The sequence below is a fragment of the Pseudoliparis swirei genome, chromosome 19 (assembly GCF_029220125.1).
Source record: "Pseudoliparis swirei isolate HS2019 ecotype Mariana Trench chromosome 19, NWPU_hadal_v1, whole genome shotgun sequence".
NCBI classification, from domain to species: domain Eukaryota; kingdom Metazoa; phylum Chordata; class Actinopteri; order Perciformes; family Liparidae; genus Pseudoliparis; species Pseudoliparis swirei.
In genome coordinates this window covers 13,991,334-14,014,819 of record NC_079406.1, presented here as the reverse complement: position 1 = coordinate 14,014,819, position 23,486 = coordinate 13,991,334, and the positions used below count along the sequence as shown (strand labels likewise).

Below are 23,486 nucleotides of genomic sequence, written 5' to 3'. Positions count from 1 at the left end.
TCTTTGACAGAGCTTATAGTTAGGGCTGAATCAGGTTTGCCCTGGTCCAGCCCCTTGATATGCTGCTATAGGCTTATAGCTGCCGGGGGACGTTATAGGATGCAGTGAGTACCTATCTCCTCTTTTTCTCTCCTTAAGGATGAATTTTCATCTCTCAATCACACGTTACTAACTCTGCTTTCTCTCCGGAAGTCCTTTTGACTTTACGTCTCATGGGGTCATCGGACCCTATGAGACGGCATAGATCCTATCTGCCTGATGGATCGTCTGGGTCGTGGAATTCCTGCTCATGACTACGCCACTGTCCTGTTGAGACTCCGCCCTCCTCCTCCCCACCGCCATCTGCCTGATGGAGCGTGGAGGTCTCCATCGTGGAATATGCCTACTATGAACTATTCATACACTCTGTCATATTCATTGAATGTATTTTAACTCTAATCTGTCCTTCTGTACACATTACATCTATTGCATCTGTCCATCCTAGGAGAGGGATCCTCCTCTGTTGCTCTCCTCCAGGTTTCTTCCCTTTTTTTCCCCCTGAAGGGTTATTTGGGAGTTTTTCCTGGTCCGATGTGAGGTTTTGGGGCAGGGATGTCTATGTGTACAGATTGTAAAGCACTCCGAGACAAATTTGTAATTTGTGAAATTGGGCTATACAAATAAACTGAATTGAATTGAATTGTGGTTTGATATGTAAAACGTTTTACATTTCCATAAGAATTACATTTTTTCCGGTGATTGGATGGCGAGCACCTTCAGAAATGCCCCTATTGTCATTATACCTAGGAAAGCCAAACATTCTCAGAAGTTATAGTTTAAGGGTGGAACATTGAATGAAGCTATTCTTACCTGAGAGGTTGCAACAGGTCATTGTATACTGTTTAAAGCTCACAAAAATGGACTCTATCTAAAATGACTACTATGGGGACTAAAGAGCTTCACACATGAAAACAATTTTCATTCACATATCTTGGCCCTGTGAAAATGTCCATTTCATTTTGTTGGTTTTTTTTGTTAATGAGGCCCCTTCCTGACCAGCTAGCGGGACATGGTGGGTAGCGATGCAACTCGATACAGCTACATGTCGGTCGGGGTCGCCGGTGGTCCTGCTGGTCTCACGGGGTTAAAGAGCATTTTACTACAAAATGTACTATTTGGTTAAAATGTTTTTGGACTGAATTAAATTATGTAAAGATCTTACACTGCAATATAGTGTTTGGTTTCAAACAGATGTTTAAAAAACGACAACTAGTACAAATGACAAGGAGCACTTACACTGCATCTGTTTCAGACAAAGAGAGGCACCAATGTGCCCAATTGGAAATTAATCTGAGGTCATTTTCTTTTCACTTGTTGATGATCTGCTGTTGTCTTGTGCTGCTCGGTCAACTTTTCCATCCGTCTCGCCCCTACACGCCGGTAGCCCAGCACCTCGGGGTCATCGATCAACCTGACACATGAACAAGGACAAAGGCTACACTAATGGTGTCCATGTGCAGAGCTGCTGTTCGTACTCAAACTGTAGCTGTAACATTATGGAGAATACACACATGACACATATGTCCTCCTTTATTCAAAGCACCGTGTCTTCAAGATCTCTCTGTTAGGCAGTGTCTGATGAAGACTCATAGTATTTACTTTACGCATACACATGTTGCACACTTGGACATATGACATCCAGGCGTGTATGGGTTTTTGAACGGTTTATATCAACTCACTGAAAGCACTGAAAGCACAGAAACAGAACACACTCAGCAACATCACTGCAGACTGCAGGCTGTGGATCTATCTGGCTAACTACTTTATACATATACATACAAACAACACATTGGCTTACTCTATCACTCTAACTACTCCATTCACCCTGGCGACATTCTGCACGTTCACACAACTCTCATTCTCACAGGTTACAGGTGGTTACTACTGTTCCTCACTCGCTAGCATGACTGACGCACTATATACCCTTCGACACATCACATCACATTCACGCAACTCCGACATACATTCACATATTACATATTACATATTCGGATTACTGACGATGATCCCTGTCGCTACCTTTATATAGTTAATCACGTTTACTGACCTGAAAGCACAGAAACAGAGCACACTCAGCAACATCACTGCTGACTGCAGGCTGTGGATCTCTACTGGCTAACTACTAGCGGAGGGTTTTCCCTCGCTTTCATCCAGAAGGACCCCTGAGCTGACCTGAGTGCCTGTACCATTGTTAACCCTTCACACACATGCATACACACACCAGGAGAATAATAACACAATTAACAATCAATAACAATACAAATACAATAAAATAAATATCAATGTCCAGTGTTACTGAGGGCCCCACACACACACATGCGTACAAATTCTTCACACTTCTACATTTGGCAACATCTTATCAGCAACAGACAAGCTTGTTTATTTAGATAAATCCATAATATTATTTAGGTAAAGATTTGGGTTTGAGTGTGAAAATGTGTTTTACTTGGCACTTTGGAATGAATGGGTATGCAATGGGCGTGTCAAGTTGTATTGGCCATGAATATTGTCTTATTCACACACACGATTGAGAATAAAGTCATACTTAAGATGAGAAAGAAGAGGGGGATGAAAAGAGGTGAGAGACTTGTCTCGAAGAAAGTGAAAGAGAGGTGGTGAGAGTGCTGCAGTGCTCCTGCATAACAATTGATTGGTTGGTTTAACTGCCAATGCTGCTCACTCGAGCTCTAAATAGATGGATAAAACTCTCCTCTACCCGACACTCTTCCATTCCCTCTTTTCCCTGTCTCCTCCTCCACCTCTTCATCATGTAATTTTTTCTTTCCTCTCCTCATTCCTTAACCTTTCTCTACTTTTTGCTTCTTTCTTCTCCTCTCCTTACAGATACCTAACATTTTAAAATCACGTCAGCTCAACAACTATTTTACATTCAGAGCATCCTTGTCCCTCTTTCTGTACTTGCTCAATTCTGTGTGTGTGTCTGATTTCCAATTTGTCTGTGAGTGGGGGTCACCCACTAATCCTAAATTGTCCCCCAGTCCTGTTAACCAGATACGAGCCTCCTTTTTCCTCGATTCCCTCCTCTCTACTCTTCCTTCATCTCTCATTTCCTCGCGGTGAAAAAGTCATTTTGCAGCCGAGTGAAATAAGATGAATTTCCTGCAGCACTGATAGATGGAGGTGAGGACGTGGCCCAAATAAGCGGGCGATAGAAACACACAGATCAGACAGCCATCAGGAGGAAGGTTGACATTCCATCTCTCTGCATGTCGGAGAATATGTGATGAACGCAGGCTTGTAATGCATTTTTTAATCTGTGTACGTGTTTTATAGATTGCAAGGAAACAAGTGTGTTGCTCAGTTATGACAGAAGTGGACGGTGCATTTCCCATTAGACTATTTAACCTTCACCATCTTTATTGTGTGTGTTTGGTCCCAAAGATAAAGAAAGTGCTCCCATATGCATGACAGCTCCAGATATGTTCAAAGTTATGAATGTTAGGAGCTGATGCTTAGGTGCTCGTTCATTCTTCGATGATTGTTGAGATTACAGCCTTACTGCAAATGGAAACAAGAGAACTGCCATCATGTGTGACTCTCTCTCTCTCTCTCTCCCTCTCTCGCTCTCTCTCTCCCTCTCTCCTGCTCCCTCTCTCTCTCACTCTCTCTCCCTCTCCCGCTCTCTCTCGCTCTCTCTCTCCCTCTCTCCTGCTCTCTCTCTTTCACTCTCTCTCTCCCTCTCTCCTGCTCTCTCTCTTTCACTCTCTCTCTCTCTCCCTCCCTCTCTCGCTCACTCTCTCTCCCTGTCCCGCTCTCTCTCGCTCTCTCTCTCCCTCTCTCCTTCTCTCTCTCCCTCTCTCTCTCTCCTTCTCCTCTCTCTCTCTCTCTCTCTCTCCTCTCTCTCTCCTCCCTCCCTCTCTCCCCTCTCTCTCTCCTCTCTCTCTCCTCTCTCTCTCCCTCTCCTCCCTCTCTCCTCCCTCTCTCCCTCTCTCCTCCCTCTCTCTTCTCTCCTCTCCTCTCTTCTTCTCTCCTCTCCCTCTCCCTCTCTCTCTCCTCTCTCCTCTCTCTCCTTCTCTCTCCCTCTCTCTCTCACTCTCTCACTCTCTCTCTCCCTCTCTCCTGCTCTCTCTCTCTTTCACTCTCTCTCTCCCTCTCTCTCTCTATTTCTCTCGCTCTCTCACTCTCTAGCTCTCTCTCTCTGATTTAACGCTTACAAATCAGCATGTAAACTTCAGCACACTGTGTGACAGGTCAGAAACCAGTGTGGTCGTGGTCGTCACACCAGATGCCAGCTGTGGCTCAAACACAACCCATTAGGCCCCTAATGCAAGTCCACTGTTATTATATAACGTTAGTAGCCACATGCTAATGACTTGTGCATGACGCATGGCTCTGATCTGTACACTCTGTGCTCAGTCGTAATTAACTTTGGATTTTAAATTGGTTTAAGTCCGTTCGCTATGGTGACAGGATGTGGTCTCTGGATGTGGCGTAATACCTACTTTGTCTTTGATCTCTTTCATCAGCTTGGTGACAGGTTCACCATGACCCATGCGCTCTAGAGGAGAAATCATCCCCTTCTAAAAATACAGCCAGTTTCTGTCAACTTTACTCAGCTTCCATCAATAGCAGCACCAGCAAACACCTCCAGGATAGTCACACATGAAATGGCAGTACTCCACCCCCTGGAGGGCCTCAGCCAGCATCAGGCCACGCCCCCGGGGCAGGGGGCAGGTGGTATTTCCCCCGTGTCATGCTCTCTCTCTGCTCCCTTTGGAGCAGGCACAGCGGACATTTCGCAGTTTATTTCACTGTCCCAACCAAATCCCCATGCACACACAGCATGACATACTCCCTTAGCTGTACACATCAATACGGCCTCTGCCCCTCACAATATTTCTCTGTCAACACAGCAACCCAAGAGCTCCACCCAACAACCGAAGGCTGAAGTCTCTTGCCCACCTCCTCCTTCATGTCCCAGTAGTCTATACCTTTTCACCTCCCTCCCAATGCGATCCATCCCAATGTTGTTGACATCACCACTTATACTTCTGACTCTCCCATGTGCAACATTCCGCGTCTACATTTTCCATTCAGGCTCCTATCGAGGTATTCAGTAATTGTTCAATGTTGTCGACAAAAAGCGACGAACAGATTTGTCGCCAATGAATTTCAAAGTGGTATGTGCTGCATGATGACGGTGTTGACCGAACACCTCCAAAGTGTGGGAGAATATCCCTCCAATCCACACTGTCTTCATGTGATTCAAACAGCTGTCTGCGTTTGGACGTCGCCGCTAAACTGCCTCCGCCAGGCTGACTGACAGCAGAAACTTACTGGACCAGAAGTGTTTTCATGGCTCCATGGGAAGGAAACAACAGCGTTTGTATGTGTCGAGTCATGGATCATATTCCCCCATCTAAACTTGTGAGTGAGTGAAGGGAGCCTGCCTTTGGTGAAACAGTTAAACTCACAGACAGACCGGGAGCCTGAATCAGTCAGTGTGGATACAGTTTAGGGGTTGACATCTATATAGATAATACCGGTGACAAGATTTTAAAAAATCCTATCTTGATAATGCCAATATTCAGACTTGTTGAGGTAATGATGTCATCTAGTATTCAAAACTACTATATAAACTATAAAAGCTCCGACATTTGTTCAACAATCTCAACATAGTCCGTCAAGCACATGCTCACCTCAGCTCTATTTAAATGTGTTGATTATTTTTGGCAGGCATTGATCTTCTAAACTCCTGAGATGGCTCTCTCTCAGTGAGTGTCCTCTTCTTCTACAATAGATCTGTCCATGAATGACCAAAAGGATCAACTTCCTCCTCTACATTAATTACTTCCCTCACATCCATTCATCCATCCTAAGCACGTGATGCATGGTGTGGTCCTTCTTGGTGAGAAAATGGTCTCGTTCGTCATGCCATTGTGTCTTTTTCACCTTTTCTGCCTTGGGTTGTTTTTCTTGTTTCTTCTGTCTGTCAAATGAAAGTGGGGTTGTGCTGTTAGCCCAGTGTGAAATGACACAATGCTCGAAGTCAATGAGCTGCTATGATCTTTTGTCACCCTGGACACCAGCCAGCTGTGCTCGGCTGTCACAGCAATAATGTCACTGCAGAGATTGATTTGGAAGAAGATGGGGTTGACGTTCAGAGAAAACCGTCCTCATTAGGAAGCTCGCACTGCGGAAAGCTCAACGTTTACTTCATACCGACAATTCTTCTTCTGCTTCTTTTTATCCAACTTATTATGTTTCTCCCTGCTTCAGTTAGAAGGACGTTTCAAACGGCCAGCTGGAAAACAAAATGTTTTCCTGCCTCTACTTCAGCGACCACATTGAGCCAATTGTCCTGCTGTAAATGTTTCCGCTGACTTGTTTTTGCAGCTCAGAGATTAGGTTTGTCCCTGATCTCTTCCCATAGGTGCAGACGCCACCAAGGACCCCTGTCTGAAGGTGCGCTGCCCTGCTCACAAGGTGTGTGTCAGCCGTGACTACCAGACAGCCATCTGCACCAATCACAAGCAGCCGGCTCACAGGTAATAACCATGAATGTAACATTTTAGAGTGTTAACCTTTGGTTTGGTCGTCATTGGCGCTGGGACTCGGTAGAGCGGGACGTCCTCTAATCACTGATCCCTTGCTCCTCCCATCATTTACCTGGGTGAAGTGTCAGGAAGCGACGCTAAAAGACAAGTAGGTGCCGTCCAAGCAGTGATGAAGTATCAAGACGATAAAACAGTGTTTAAGGTGGTCAGCGATTCTGATCCAATACATTGTTTGTCAATTTCAGCGAGCGTCTCGTCACGGTCCGCTAGCTCTCATTTCTGTGTGTACGCTGAAAACCAAATCCGCGGTGTTCAGACACAGCCCCTTTCTACCAAACTCAGTGAATGAGCCACACAACACAGCAACAAAGAAAGGGAAAAGCCATGAATGTACAAAGAAAAAGGCAGTGGGAGCCAGAAGGGGTGGTAAATCTGCATTTGTTTAAGTGTGAAGTGCATCTACGATTGCTTGCTGAACTTTTAAGTGTATTTTTTGAGCAGTTAAAGAGTGCCGCAAACACAACATTAGGGTTGATTCAGCATTATCTACAAAGGAACAACAAACAGTTAAGTTGTGGCTGCTTTGAACGGAGACGAAAAGTGCCTCAGGGCACGTAGGACAAATTGCACCAGCAGAAGCAATAAAGTTACATTTTGTGTGTCGACGGATACAACTTGCTTCAGTGACAGACTTACATACACATATTCTCAGCACCAATTAATTTTAATCAAACTATCTTTTTGCTCTCTGGACTCTGTCAGCACCCAATTTGTTTGTGTTTTCATCCTTGTCATGTTGCCAATTTTTAGGTTTTTCAATTTTTCAGTTCAAGAAGCATTTCCCCCGAAAGACATTTGATTACTTTTTGCCTCTTACTTGGATTTAATTGATTTCCTCAAGTCATTAGGTTCTTCTTGGTTTGAATGCTTTTCTTCACATTGCATCAATTACAAGTTCTATTTGCTGCTTAATATGTCGAACTATTCACCTAAAAGCTGTATTTCCCTAAAAATCATCAACCAACTGAAGCTTTGCTTTATGTAATTAATTAGTTTCAGTAATTTGCACAAGACCAATGACGTGTCCTCTCAGGGGGACAATCCAAACTTTATTGTTTCAAGAAATTTGCTAACAGATGTTGAGAAATATAGTTAATATAAACTTTGATTCGGCATGTTTATCTCAGAGGTGAGTCCTCATTGTTATTCACTGCTAAGAACATTTACTTTTTGAAGATGCATGGACAAACTTAAGCATCACTGTTGTGTTTACTTAACCCTTGTGTTGCCTTAGGGTCATTTTGACCCGAATCAATATTACACCCTCCCCCCGCTTTAGGATTAATTTGACCCCATTCAATGTTTAATGTCGGTGTTCTTTCGGTAGTCAACAAACAAACATAAAGTGCCTCACACTTAAACTTGGAAAACAATATTAATTCTAATAATTTTCTGGAGGTTTTAATTGCTGGCGTCAAATTGAACCCAAAGGGTAAAATATGTTAGTAAATATAAAGGTAACAGGAGGGTGAAACATTGAATCGGGTCAAAATGACCCAAAGGCGGGGGGAGGGTGTAATATTGATTCGGGTCAAAATGACCCTAAGGCAACACAAGGGTTAAAATCCTTAAGCACATTAGTTTAATTATTTATTAAAGAGCTGTCATCACAAAAGTGTCGAGCATAACCTTCTCCTCTTGAAGTTCATATAGCTTCTTGACTTCCCTTATTGGGTCATAATGTTTGGCCCCCGGACATCGACATTACCAACCGGCTATAATAAAAAATATATATGGAGCCTTGCCGTGTTAATGAGTATGCACATTTGTCTTGCTGTGAGGGGGCTGTAGGACCGACCAATCAGAGCCTTCCAGATGATAGCAACATGGAAACTCTTAGCAGGGGGTTGAGGTTTAATGGTTTATGAGGGAAGGAAGATATATATCACTTTCTAGTTTCTGTTCCTCCGTAGCGGACTCTTATCAGTGAATCATTTTCATGCATGCGCTATAATTTTACTGGCCAATACAATTTTGCACTTCAAATCCCACTAATGACTTGAGCACAGTCTGGTGTTTCATCGCATTTATGCAAAGTATGGGATTTGATGGGGAAGCAAATCAGGGTCAATTTCTCAAACATCAATCTACAAGTGTTATTGTGCCTCCATCTTACTTTATCTGCCAGCAGTGTTGTATTTATCATTGCATGCCTAATCTGCCGTGGCAATGATTATGGCGGTGAGTATGACACTTGTAAAGCAACAAGCAAGCGGCTGACACGCTGCCTGAGATTGTAATGTTGTAGTTTCACATAGCATAAGTGTCTCTCAAGGGACTCACTTATTTAATATTTTTTTTAAATCAACATAGCAAAGTATTTTTGCATTTACATTTTTTATAAAAAGATGTCAAATGAACATTTTGATATGTCAAATGACCAGAAGCAAAGGTCCTGTGTGTGTGTGTGTGTGTGTGTGTGTAGGTGTGTGTGTGTGTGTGTGTGTGTGTGTGTGTGTGTGTGCGTGCGTGCGTGTGTGTGTGTGCCATTTGCAATCCAAACCAAAATGTCCTGAATAAATAAATATTCCAGCATGTGGGCATTTTTAGATTCAGCATTCAGAGCATCGACGTGAAGGAGTTTCTTTGACTGGTGTCTCCATTTGGTCACATCAGTAGTTGATGTTCACTTTGTATCGTTTGCTATCCACACATTAGTTTCTCTGTGTAGAGACTGGCTCTAATTCCATCTCTGCTCGGTGGATCAGCAACGTGGCGTTACGTGAGAGCACTTAGATAGAAAATTGCTGCGAGATTTGTATAAAACGCAACTCCGCTCGTTATTGAAAAGGCCTCAATGGACCAATCAGGATTCGCCCTGCGTGAGCTGACACTGACACCCAGAAAAAAAATGTCAAACTTTCTGCTGCGTATAAAACTGCTCCTGCTAGATTGGATAATATTCCTGCTGGAAAGTTATTCCTGCACTTTAATCTTCTCCCACACATAAATATATCAGAAAGTTAAAAATAAAGAATGTAATACTGTACATACTGGACTAGAAAGGTTTCGTCTCAAACACTGTAGATACGATTGTTTGTTTCGTGTTTCTAGACCTCATCTTTGTTTCACTGAGTAATGTCAAAATGATAATGTATGATCCCAATGTGTCTCTCTCTCTCTCTCTCAGTGGGAAACCCAGGAAAGGCGGTGCAGGCCACAAGCACAGGCTTGAAGCTACTGCTCATGGGAAATGTAGGATTTGCTTGGGGCTCCAGTCAAGTCCTGTATGTGGATCTGATGGACACACCTACTCCTCCAGGGTGAGACATCCATTCTTTTTTATTGTCTTTTCATTAAGTTTCACACTCAGCAAAAATAAAAAATAAATCAATAATTCATTTTATTTTTAAGCCTAAAAACAAGGACAGGTTTGCTTTAACCCTTGTGTTGCCTTCGGGTCAATTTGACCCGATTCAATGTTTCACCCTCCTGTTGCCTTCGGGTCAATATGACCCGATTCAATGTTTAACCCTCCTGTTACCTTTATATTTACTAACATATTTTACCCTTGAGGTCAATTTGACCCCAGCTATTAAAATCTCCAGAAAATTATTAGAATTAATATTGTTTTCCAAGTTTAAGTGTGAGGTACTTTATGTTTGTTTGTTGACTCCCGAAAGAACACCGACATTAAACATTGAATCGGGTCAAATTGACCCGAAGGCGACAGGAGGGTTAAATATTGAATCGGGTCAAAATGACCCGAAGGCAACACAAGGGTTAAGACATAACACAGTGCTTGAAGAGCCACTGATGTATATAATTTATGGTGTAAATTCATAATCGTTCATAGTAGATGATATTTGAATGGTCCTAATCTGCCATCACCTTTACACTCTGCTTCCTCATCTTCTTCATCTTCCTGCTGTCCCATTGTCCCATTGTACTGTACTGACTCCTCCTCCACTGTGTTGATTTCAGCTGTACATTTCTGCTACGCAAATGACAGGGAACAGGGTGAACCATCAGAGGTCTTTCCAGCTGCTAAATTCTCTCAGGAAAATGTAGAAAAGCCCTTCAACCTCTATCTTCTCATCTGACTCTGAGCCCCATTTGTACCTACTAACTAACCTCTGCTCATAATCTCACTCTCAGCTACATACAATTAAACTCACAATGTCATAATAGAGGGGGTCTGACCTTGGTATAACACACTCTGGACTCTACATTTACAATTGTTGGAGTAAAGAACAATTCAATACACAAGAGCCTCGTACAAATGTACATCATAAGACATCTTTTGAGATGATTCAAAGTGTTTGTGACATGAATATCGTCAAAGTAGAGAGAGCGTTAGGCGCACTACACACTGTTGCTCCTTGCTCAGTTTTATTTACCAATTGCAGTGACAGCAGTGTCAGAGGAGACAGAATCAATACAAGCAAACCTTTGAGTTCAACGGTCATGTTTCCTTTTCTAAGGAAGCTTGCTGTTCATTCACACATCATCCATATTTGTTCAGCTCAGCTCTGCAGGACATGTCTGGTCTTCCAGAAATTTGGTGGGCATGGTGTTTTCAGTTTATTTTCAAGCTTAAGCCTCCAACCCAGAGGCATGAAACACCGTGTTGACTGGGAGATTCAAACACTAGTGTCTGAGGAAGTCAGGACATTGGCTTTCCTAATGACCCTGACGCTGTGCTCAGCAGCAGAAATGTTGAAGGAGAAACAGAAGGAGAGGGGGGGGGGGAATTCCCTCTGGTTGCTGCGGTAATTTGGTTGGAGGGGTTCAGTTAGCTGGTAGAGTGATGGGTCCCTGTGGCCCAACCTAAACTCTGCTCACCACTAAGCTGCTGGTCTCCAGCTTATTCATGTTGTATTATTGCATGACATGCCCCCCTCATCGTGGCCACACACACACTCAATATCCTATTAAGAGGACAGTGCTCTTATCTCCCGAGAGGCTTCAGCCCACTAAGTTTAGTCCATTACTTCCCTCCTATTAAATCATCATCTCCTCTCCTCTCCTTTATTTTTACTCCACCGTGTCAGGTGTTAAAACATTCTTTCATCAAAACCACATTAACCCCTGGAGAGAGACAAACATAAAGATTCATGGAGCATCTCAGTGCGCTGACAGTGACTCGGGGAGGTCATCCCTTTCCTGGTCTCTCACTCTTTCTCTCCCTCTCTCCTTCCCTCCCCAGACAGCTGATTCAAAATCATGAGAACGGGACAAAGCGCTGTTGCTTATTCAACAAATTTCATTCAGCAACATTAGCAGCGCTATCGAAGAGGCGACAGGGAGGAAATGATGGATTTAAAATACAATATAGGAAATGAAAGTGCTAAGCTTCTATGTGATGTATTTTACGTGTATAGATGTTTATGCACGGTCGTCGTTTCACCCTGACAAACCTGTCGTCATCGTCTTGCAAACAGAATTTACATAACTCATTTCAGTTTTCATTATTCCTCTTGCAAGGATCTTATAATTGGATTTTTTTTCCCCAACTAGTCCAAACTATTTCTTTCCATCCACTTACCTGAAATGAGAATTGTACTGTTATATTACGTTCTAAAGGAGTCCAATCTGCTATTTTGCATTGCATTAGGTTCGTACTGCAGTGGATACTAGACTGGCCATCTCTCTGTCTAATGATGTGTCGACATGGCTGCCGAATGGACACATCTGCTCATTGAAGATAAATGACCAATCCTGTCTCAGCAAATCTTTTCCTTAATCAGCTTTACAAAGAAAGTTGGAAATTAAAAGTTCTTGTTCGGTTGTAATTGGAGCACAGTTAGTATAACTTACTGATACATTTAGTAAATGAAGCGTCCAGAATTAATGATTCCTCCTTATCTGGATTGTTTTCTTCGACTTTAGAGAGCTCCTCCAAAGCCACAGAGGACATTATGAAACCGTTTTTACAGACGTAGTGTTTATGTGATTGTGTGTCTATGTGACGTTCCCAACCCATCCCAGGGTTTCTCAAATAAAGTACCATTATTCATGTCTGTGTTGTTTTTTTCACAGTGTAAGTTGGAGTTCCAGACCTGCCTGTCTGGGAAGACGATCTCAGTAAAGTGTGATGGGCTGTGTCCCTGTTTACCTGGTCAGCAGCTCAGCAAACCACCACATAAGACGGAAAAGGCTGGTGAGTACCGTCGCCCTCTGTGCATGTGAATCAACAGAGTTACCCTGTGACCTTTCTTTCAGATGGCACACCAAGATGTTTTGGATTCAAGTCAAATGATTTGTCATTTAGGCTTTACATAGTTAGGCCTCTTCTCCACGTCCATTTAATCTGTTGGGAGCTAGTCAGTTCAGGTAGACGCCTCAGATGCACACACACACACTTTCACTGGTAATCCCTCAAATTATTCCATTCCTCTCCTGACACCTCTCACCTTTCTCTGCGTTATTGTCTTCCCGTCCCATCCCACCAGCCCGTTTTCTGACAGCTACAGGGAGCAGTGATGGAGTGAGTGTGTGTGTGTCTTACTGTTTGTCATGAAAAATAGGAAATAGGATTTCAGTAGATGAATGGAGAGATTCCGGCGGAAAAATACAATCTAAAGGAAAACAGCAAAGTAAAGGATGGATTGTTATTGTAACAGGCTTCCTCTCTCCGAGAAGGCCGAGCAGTGGGATGGTTTAACGCGTGTGCTTGTGTGTGTATCTATCTATCTATCTATCTGGTCAACATATTAAATAGTTGCTTACACACACACATATTCTGCCCTCATAGGTAATGACTAATCATTTCCTGATGAGGAAGCATTTAGAAGAATTCCAAAGTGCATCAGGTATATTCAAAACAAAGAAAATGTGTCTGCTAATTAATAACGGCTCCCTCTTATATCTAAATCTACCGCGTTCATTATAGACTGAATGATGGAGGGAACAGAGAAGGACACTATGTTTTACCAACTTGACTTCCGCCTAATTATTCCTCCCCATCTTTGTTCAATAGAAAGTATAATTATGGGTTCCGTCTGCTATGAGCTTGACTCTGGGAGTGAACAGTTTGTGTGAAGAGAAAGATAATCTATTTCCAGATCTTGCAGCATTACACTTTTCACTCTCTGATTCTCTCTCCCTCTTTCTAAGTTTACAGTTGAAACTTAGTCTTTCCTCTATTTCCCTCTCTTCGGATCTTCTCATGAATTTCTCTCTACTTTTAGTACAGTTTGTCCTCAGACTATCAGTTAGATAGCAGGTCCAAATATTTGTGTATTCAGAGATAGCAGGGATGCTAGAATCTCTCATTAGATCAGCAACACAACATGGTAAACAGATGGAGATGGCACTAGGTGAGGTGAGGACAACACACTGTGTGTGTGTGTGTGTGTGTGTGTGTGTGTGTGTGTGTGTGTGTGTGTGTGTGTGTGTGTGTGTGTGTGTGTGTGTGTGTCAGATTGTGTTACTATGGTAACAGCCAAAAGATTGCAACAGTTCGGTATGTGCTATCACTACTCTGTTTACTGATAGCCACAGGTTCAAGCTGGTCTGCACATTCAAACCAGATGGTAAATAATATCTCTGTTCACACAACATCTGAGTCTGCAGCCAGTTCCACAAGCATCACTTTTACATTAAACTGCTTTCACACCACAGCAGTGTTTTTTTTGCGATTTGGCTTTTACACTGGAGATTCAGAATATCAGATTGTTTGGAAAATACATAAACATATCTTTAGCGATTAGACGATAGCCTTTTTAATTGTATATCTTGATAATAAATATATAATTTACCTATTTGTTATTGTATTACCCTTACTATCACAATAACCTTCACAAAGAACAATTGGGAACACTGTTAAATAAACATGTATTATTGTTGGAATTAAAGTATGTGTGTGTGTGTGTGTGTGTGTGTGTGTGTGTGTGTGTGTGTGTGTGTGTGTTTGTATGTGCAATGGTGAGTTGACATCAGGAGAAATAAGCTAGACAGGTAGAGCTAATCTAATTAAACTTGCACTGCGCTGTTTAAATCATAAAGAGGTTGTTTTTCAGACATCATAAAGAGCATATTCTGTCATATTCTAAAATAAGAGGCTTTGCTGAGGACACTGAGCTCATCTCACTCTAATCTTCTCATGGGCATTATCATCTGTAGCTGTAGTGGTTTGATTATTAAGCACATTCATATAACTGGCATCACAGTAGAAGATATTACAGACATTACGGCACAAGAAAATAAAATGCCGATATGTTTTTCTACTGAAGGGTGGTTAAATCCTCATTGGCATGAAGAGCCTGCAGCTCTCAGGTAAACAAACTAGTGAAGACAAAGCAGGTCGTTAGCCTGATAGAAAACACCTGTTTTGACTCCACTGATTAGGTATGGTCGAGGCTGTGTTGGAACTCATTCACTCACTTCTCTTTTTTTAACAGACATCCAGTTACATAGGGATTGCACACTTATTAAGCGTCATTTTATTCATATGTGTTTGCCATTTTCACATATTAAGATGCAAATACATCGTGGGATTAATAACAGCCAGTAGTGAACATGCTGTGGACACAATGTCAGGATATTTGAGGGCATTACCTTGTGTATGAAATTCATACATAAATACATAATCCATACTCATACATAAAGTTGGACATTAAAATAAAATGATGTACGGTAAATGTAGTGACTCTATGGTAAATAAAAAAGTATTTTGGAAGCAGCCCAATTGTAAAACATGTTTTATTCTTTGGCAAAATATGTTTTTTAGAAATACACTGGTAGGACCTTTTTTAGTTCCAATAAACGAGTTTTGGGTGTTGACAGATACAGAGGACCAACCCAATCCAGTGCTTAATTAATGAATATATGCCTCATTTTGTGAATGTCATTTTGATTTATTTTTTTTAATGCGAGGAAACAGACATAACAATTGCTTCACTGAAAAGCTAGATGTGTCACGGGTTTGTCATGGGGTGAGGCTCTGGTGCAGAGAAAGAGACTGGACTCCAGGTTTAAAGCGAAACAAAAATACTTTACTCCAAGAAAAGGTATAACATAAAAATTCGGGCTTGAAAGCAACTACAAAAAAACACTAGGAATCGCATGTGAACAAAGACTGGGAATGAGATATCAAAACAGAGACACTATGAGACAGAGATAAAGGCAACAAACCAACAGCAGACAAGGGAAAGACTGGCACAATATATAGGGGGCAAACAGGTGTACGGCATGAGACAATCAGGGAGACAGGAGTGGCTGAGGCCAGGTGAAGGGAATGATGCAATCAAGACAGAGGAGACACAGAACACAGAAGACAGAGGAGAAACAGAGGAGACATAGAGGAGACACAGAACACAGGAGACAGAGGAGAAACACAGGAGACATAGAGGAGACACAGAACACGGGAGACAGAGGAGAAACAGAGGAGACAAAGAGGAGACACAGAACACAGGAGACAGGAGAAACGGGACAGGGCGTTACAAGATGTACCAAATTAATACATACATTTAATTGTACTGAAATATTATTTATAGAAATGATATCCAAAACCAAATCAGCCTATAGTCACGGATACCCCATTGAGATATTTGAGTCCAGTATTGGACCAATATCTGATAACAGTACCGCTATCGGTGCATCTTTAATATTAGTTACTTCTGAATTATTATAAGAGCCTTATAACCGCCTAGTCTCATGGAGCCTTGTCAAAAACTCAAGTCAATGAGGTATTACCCATATTATTAAACTTGTGAGAAAGACAATCAGCCTCTGCCTTGAGTGCCAACTCTCATGCTGAGGCAGCTTGTGAGGATATACTGCAATATGGTCGACTTCTGTGTGTCAGAGATAGCACTGAGTCTCCAGCTTCACCAAACACAAGAAAGCAGTGCAATACCTTGAAAATAGCTGATGCATGCATAAACATTGAGGAGGAAGATTCAATATGCAGCTCTTCATATAATTCTCTGTCCTAACATCGTCCCACTCTCTCCACTCCCAAGCTTTTGACTGATAGCGGTGGGTGGCTTCGGCCTTAACGGTAACTGAGGCAAAGACTCAGAAGCACGACCCAAAATAAAACAGTTCCAAAAAACTGCCTCTAGAAGCAGAGGTTCAGGCAAACAAATGCATAAACAGGGACGAGGCTATGGAGGACTCAAAATGACTTACGTATAAATAAATGAATGCATGAATAAATATAGGAATAAATAAATAAATACTTAAATAAATGTATAAATAAATATATAAATTATTAAATAAATGTATAAATAAATACAGGAATGAATAAATATAAGTTATAAATCAAGAGGACATCATTAAATAAATATATTTCTACATTTCTTCATTTATTTCATCTTGGTGACGTAGCGGAAGAGGAGGAGCCCTTTCGCCAGCTTTTCATTTTATTTCTAAAACAATGGCGGACGAGATGGCTACGGTAGCACAAGCGGTAGACCACGGAGGCTCCTGCCGCGATGGTGGAGGTATCGCAGTTTCCACATGGGGTGGAGAAAGGGGTAAACAAGGGACAACAAGAGGGCAAGAAGTACATTAATTTTGTCAGTTTAAGGGTTAGGGTTTCGCAAGCAGATTTGCATACGTCACTCCCGGCTTAATTTCGCGGGTGCCGTGAACAGATTTGCGTCCGTCACTTCCGCCAAGTGGTTAACGGTTAAGTGTTCCATTTGAGACAGCACTTCATCAGCGACGCAGTGCACTGCATTGCAGTGTACTTCGTAAAGTGCGCGGTAGTAGACACAGCCACTGAGTACAGACTCGTGTTTTCTTGGAGTCTGGTCTTGGGAGTCCAGACTCTCGAGGACGCAGGACGGTCTTTCTGGTCTTGTGACGTCACAACATCAACTGTTCTTGCTCATGAATTTACTCCAATTATTCACTGTGAAATACTTTACAGTGGAGTAGAATGTGTTGCGGTGCTCACTGTCGTTTGGCGTAGGCTACGAATAAACGGTAATAAATATACAACGTCTCGTAGCTTTCCTGACCCAGGGTCCCTACAATATGAAGCTATGAATCTTAACCCTCAGTCAAATTGACGTAACGTTATCTTTTAATAAATAATAAACTCGTTGTGCTCTTTAGATCCTCCAAAACCTAATTATATCTCATGTTTAGCCGCTACGGAGACGTCAGAGCCAGCGGAGCATTTCAAAAAATCCTGCCGAGATCAGGCTTCTCTCGGCGGCCACACAGCGCGCTGACCGCCCGGAGCTCACTGGTCCCGCGAGCAGGACCTCAAATCTCCGTCGCATATCCTTATTAGGCTGAATCTCGATAAACCGACCACAGATTTGATGCTTAAACTACTAACTTCTTGGCTGAAAACATCCTTAAATTACATTCCGTGACTCAACAACAGTAGTATTTAGAATGTACAGACAAGAATGCATAATAAACGCTGTTCGTCTACAGGTCCAAGTGCTAGGGATCGATTGCTTCTGTCTTGCTCCCCGACTTGACCAATCCTGTTCAACAATGAGGTTCGGACCGCCCAGCTCATTTGAATATACGGACACATAAATGTCACACATAAATAAATGAAGAAATACGTGTGGACACATAAATAGAGATATAAATAAATGAAGAAATACAGAAATGTAGAAATACATTTATTTAATGATGTCCTGTTGAGTTATAACTTATATTTATTAATTTCTGTATTTATTTATTTATACATTTATTCTTTTATTTATATATTTATAAATTTATTTAAGAATTTATTTATTTATTCTTGAATTTATTCATGTATTTATTTATTTATTTATTCTTAAGTCATTTTAAGTCCTCCATATGAGGCAAAAGGCAGTCAGGGTAAAGCAAAGTCAAAAACCAGGTCGCTAATATCACAAAGAGAAAATGCTGGAACGCTAAACACAGAGGTACAAAGACAAAGTGGCACAGAGGAAGGGGAGCACACAGACTAAATACACTAAGGAGGAGGGGTCATTGGGAACAGATAAAGCTGGTCAGGGAAGGGAAACACGCAAGGTCAGGAAGAGAAGTTACCTGAAACGAGAGGGAGAGGTTAATGATCAAATAAAACAGGAAACCCAAAAATGAAAAATGAGGAACTCAGGAAACTCAGTAAATTGTAAGAGGTGTTACAGTAAGTGTGTGCTGCACTATGCTGTTTATTTGGAGTGCAGGGTGAATATTGTTTTTTGTATTTGATGCGGCAGAGATGGAGGCTTCAAATATACATTTTACAGTTTTGTTGCCTCACCTTCACGTTGAACCTTTTATTTTTCGCAGTGGATGTGATGGAGCCCTGTGTGTTTGTCACTCACATCTCTCCCACTCTCACTCTCCGTTGCTCATTTAGTCTCAAGCCTCCATCGTTTTAGTGTTAGGTTAAAGTTCCACATCCATTTGTGTGTCTATCTCACATTTGTCCGCACTTTTATTCAGTGCACAAATGAGTGTGAGAAATACATTTTTTTATATTGCAAACAGAGTTCAGCCCTTTCCTTAGCTTTTGACATTGGGTCATATTGGCAAAATTAGATCCTGCAAAGCCTCGACTGTATTGAAAACTACAAAGACACAAGAAGGTACATGTCTGGAACTGAGAGAAATAATCAAATTCCCAAAGATTAGGCCATAATTAAAGGTTAATTGTATGTGCTAATTGATACATTTGGTGTAATCTTTTTTTCAATGACTAATTAAGATCTGTCTGAATGATCACATTAACCTGATTTGCTCAGAAGAATCCATTGGTGCTGTTCGTCTGTTTGTCAGCAAAGGTTAACACGTTGACACAGAGATGTAATTTGATCTGTCATTCCTCACGGAGGCAGCACAGCTGCGATGTTGAGCATCATCACTCACATAAAACAAAGATTTGAGCTGACACAAAGCCATCTTGCTGGTTATTGCGTGTTGATGCTTTTCTGGTTTTGGTCAAAGACATTTCTGAAACAATAATAAAGCATTTTCTCTCAGCTTGTCCAAAGTCCAAAGCGAACTATGAGAGGCTCAATGGGTTTAATCCCCTCGCTGAATACCATTTTTCCTGGCAATTGGGTCTCACAGCTCCATGGAAAGCACACAGGAGGACAGATTGTGTTCTCCGCTCTTCTGCCTCCACACTTCCTCTCCTCACACTTGCCAATTGCTTCGGGGATTTTTTTTTCTTGAGTGCTGACGAGTGTGAAGAGTGCCTGTGGAGCATTTTTAGTATGTCCTCTTGAGACTGTTTTCACAAAAAAGAAGCTGCAGTGGTCATTTATTTTAGCACTTAAAAGAAATAATGGTTACGGTTTCCTCACAAGCTACCTCCTTTTGCCCGTACATTGTTATGTTGATGCAAAACCATTTGATGAGGATGTCATGTGGGCGGTTGGGCATTTAGTGTTGGCATCAAACTACCGTGTGCATCCCTTCTCCAAACAACAGTCAGTGTCTTCAAACACGGCATGTTCATATTATTCAGACTCTCGTGACGACCAGCCGAGTAGGACAAACTATTTACACTGTCAACAAACCACAAAGAAATGTCTGTAAAGCCACTATTGCTGCTAGCACAGTCACATCTAAATAACTGAATCCAATATCAACAGCAATGCAGCCAACTCCTCTGATATAAAAGGAGCTGTTTGCTGTTTTTATCTGGTTTCCCTTGTTAACAAATTGCTCCAAACCCTAAATATGTAAAGCGAAAGTAGCTAAGTGAGGCTGTTCATCTGGTGTAAACTACAAGGATAAAAATGGAATTAACCTCCGTGGAATAATGCATGATCAATTTGAAATTGTAATAACGGGGTAGTTTCCCATTGTAACAAAATTGCATAAATCCAGCATTGAGCAAATAGTTTTAATGAATACGATAATGCAAATGGCACTAAACAGTCATTGTTCCCCTGCACAGGATGCTGCACTTAATTTGCCTAATTATCCTCTTCTGTGTCTTGCTAACAACTCCCACATGAGCAAATAATAAAATAAATGATGGCTGACAGCTTGTCAGCTATGTCTCGTCAAAATATTGTCTGTGAAGAAAAAGCCTGTTCCGCTCATAGCAGAAGTCTAAATAGGCTTTGCAGGGCCTTTAACAAGAGACATGGCAGCTCAGTAAAACGTTTGCCTTTCACACAGTCATCTGTAACTAGTTAGAAAAACAATGACAATTTTAGTTTTGTATGAAGGACTTTCTGTTGTGGGTCGTATCAATTTTCTTATCAGCACAAACTTTCATGCTAACCTGAATACAAACCTCTATCAACACACGACCTACATCCAAGTCCTCACAACAAACGGTTGAAAAGGCAGGCGCTAAGATTTGGTCATTTTACAAAAATAGCCTCACTCCAAATTGGTTCTGTCTCTGTCTCTCTCTTTGTAACTGTCTCACTTACATCTCCACCTGTCTTCCTGTCCATGCTCACCGTGTATTACTGATCATTATCTCGGATAACCTTGACGCACTATCAGTCAGATTGTTCTGGAGAGCTGATAGCCTGAGGCCAATAAAATCAAACATACCCTTGTATCTTTTTAATAATTCGGACCTTCTATATTCCTCATATCTCCTCGTCTCATATCTCCCTACTCTCAGTCCATTTATATATCCTTCTGTTACCTTGATAAAAAGTGTCACCTCACTACCTCCTGTCTAATTCTCTTCCACCAGACATTTGATCTGATCTGACCATGTTCCTGATGTCTCATAGTGATCTCCACATATTTCTTGACTAACATATTTCATCATTTATAAATGGCAAAGGAGACCCATTGGGGGATACAAAGCCTGACTACTTGAGTCTGGAGGACGCATTTATCTCATGACCTATACCGGCCTGGAGGGATTGTCCCAATATGTAACTGGGCAATGTTGCACTCAATCACCCTCTAATGGGATTCACAAGCACATCTGGTGAAGGAGTTAGACTGTTGCATATTTGTTCCAAAGAAAACAAATCAAGAAAAGATGCATCTTCAATAAACAAGATGCACACAAACCTAATGGTGAATAAACTATTAATTTATATGTCGCTGGGTATGGCACATTTTTTATGCATTAGATAAGATGCATCTAAAGTATCGGTTAGATGAAAAAATATCACGAGTTGCATTTTCATTGGATGTCAGACCATTTCACGTTTTTCCATAGAAGGCTGTAGATCTAGTGACATGAGTGTTGAGAATTACATGCAAGAAAATTGCTTAATTTACATAGCTTTAGCTTATCATTATTCGGAATCATCATCATCATAATCATCATCATAAATAATGAATCCTCTCGAAGTCCTAACCCGATGAAATCTGAACACACAGATATACATATCAAACATATATTTTCACTCTGACTCGCCTTCCAAGGGAATCATTATAGCTGATGTCCATCACACAGAAACATCCATAAATCCACTTTGAAATCATATAGAACATCTGCCCCTAGGTAGGTGACCCCAACCGAATCTAGTTGACGTTGATTGAGGGTAAAATGAGATGAGCATGACGTGCAGCGTCAGCGGGGATACGAGTGTTGTACCGGACCGTTGTGGTGGAGCTGAGTCGGAGGGAAAAGACTCGACCTGCGTTACGACCCTGGTCATGACCTTTGGGTAGTAACCAAAATAATGAGATTGCATGTATGAGCTTCCTTTGTAGGGTAGCTGGGCTCAGCGATAGGGTGAGTAGCGCAGAGTGCAGAGCAGATACGCTTTTGAGGTCTCTCGCGTACATCCGACTAGTAAGAGGCACAGACTTATTATATCCACATGTTTTAGTAGCCTGAGCATGACAACTTTACAAAGTCTTGTGCTCTGTCCAGCCATGCTGGCCTCCACACGTTGCCATCAGTATAAGAATGTTTTGCTTCCTGCATTATATCCTGGAACTGACCATTAAATGGTATCCAGGCAAAAATTACATTCCCTCCAAAACATGTAAGCTAAAGTCAATTAATAGTATGCATATGTGATTTGTAGGAGACTGTTGGGTGTTTGAGACTGATGCATCTCAGTGGGTATAGTGGTTTGGTTTGTTGTGTTTAATTTTGTTGGATTTCATCATATTAAAACAAGCTTTTTAATTCTCACTTTGGCCAGAGAGATAGAGGAGAACTTGTTTCGAAATGATACGAGAAAATCGCAGTTGAGCTTTACTTTTCTCCGTACAGCTGGTAGTTTATGTGTGTGCCAGCTGATGGCCTGTGGGTTTTCTTGTCTGCCAGTTTCTATGGATCTGAGTTTGCAGACATAAGACAGCAGAAGTGAGGAGGTGAGAGGGAAAGCGGAAGGAAGAGGAATAAGAAGATAATTCCCAGCCATGATTCAGTGTTTGATATTTGACCCGTAGCTCTGATCGATTCTGCTTGTCAATCTAAAACCTTGAATCCAGTCACGGAATGACGCAAGTCAAACTTTGAGTGTTGTTCTCTGAAGTGATTCTGAGACACTTGATTTGGTTTGCTACTGACGGCAGCAACATCCCTTGTTGAGCCCCACATCAAATCCAGTTCTGCCATAACTGTGTAATCTTTTTCACCGCCCTTGGACGAGCTTTGATGTTGGTTGTGTGTCTGACATCTTTAAGCCTGCCTGACCCTGTGTGACTCAGAGAGAGAGATAAAAAAAAACTATTTTCCTTGAAACACTCTGAAATGAACAGAACATCGTGTTCATGGCTAACTTAATTAAACAAATCTACGAACAAAGAAAACCAAAAGCACAAAAAAAGCTTTTGCCTCCACACATGTCGCCTCTCTGGGCCAGTTTTACACGTTATACTGTATGTGGATCGTTTTCCCTTTCGACATCTGGAGGTCCAAGAGTTTGCGCTCTGTTTCCCTGAATAGTGGTCTGGAGACCCCATTCATCTTTGGAATACATCCTAGATCCAGAAAAGGATCTGCAGAGTCAAGAGCTTTCTCTCCTCGTTCGCCCTCCTGCAGCATCTCAACCTCGTTCTCCGTCAGTCTCTTCAGGAGCCTTGTGC

General features: G+C 41.7%; 1 protein-coding gene across 4 annotated transcripts in view; it reads left to right on the top strand.

The window, feature by feature from the left end:
- Window positions 1-23,486, top strand: part of spock1 (SPARC (osteonectin), cwcv and kazal like domains proteoglycan 1) — a 116,914-nt gene that overhangs the window by 83,707 nt on the left and 9,721 nt on the right. For 2 of the 4 annotated variants that reach the window (XM_056439522.1, XM_056439524.1), the window contains 3 exons: window positions 6,440-6,548; window positions 9,748-9,880; window positions 12,600-12,720. In XM_056439522.1, coding sequence (XP_056295497.1) covers window positions 6,440-6,548; window positions 9,748-9,880; window positions 12,600-12,720 — 363 coding nt within the window. Of the gene's footprint in view, window positions 1-6,433; window positions 6,549-9,747; window positions 9,881-12,599; window positions 12,721-23,486 lie in introns of all 4 variants that reach the window. The other 2 variants (XM_056439520.1, XM_056439521.1) reach the window with 1 other exon arrangement.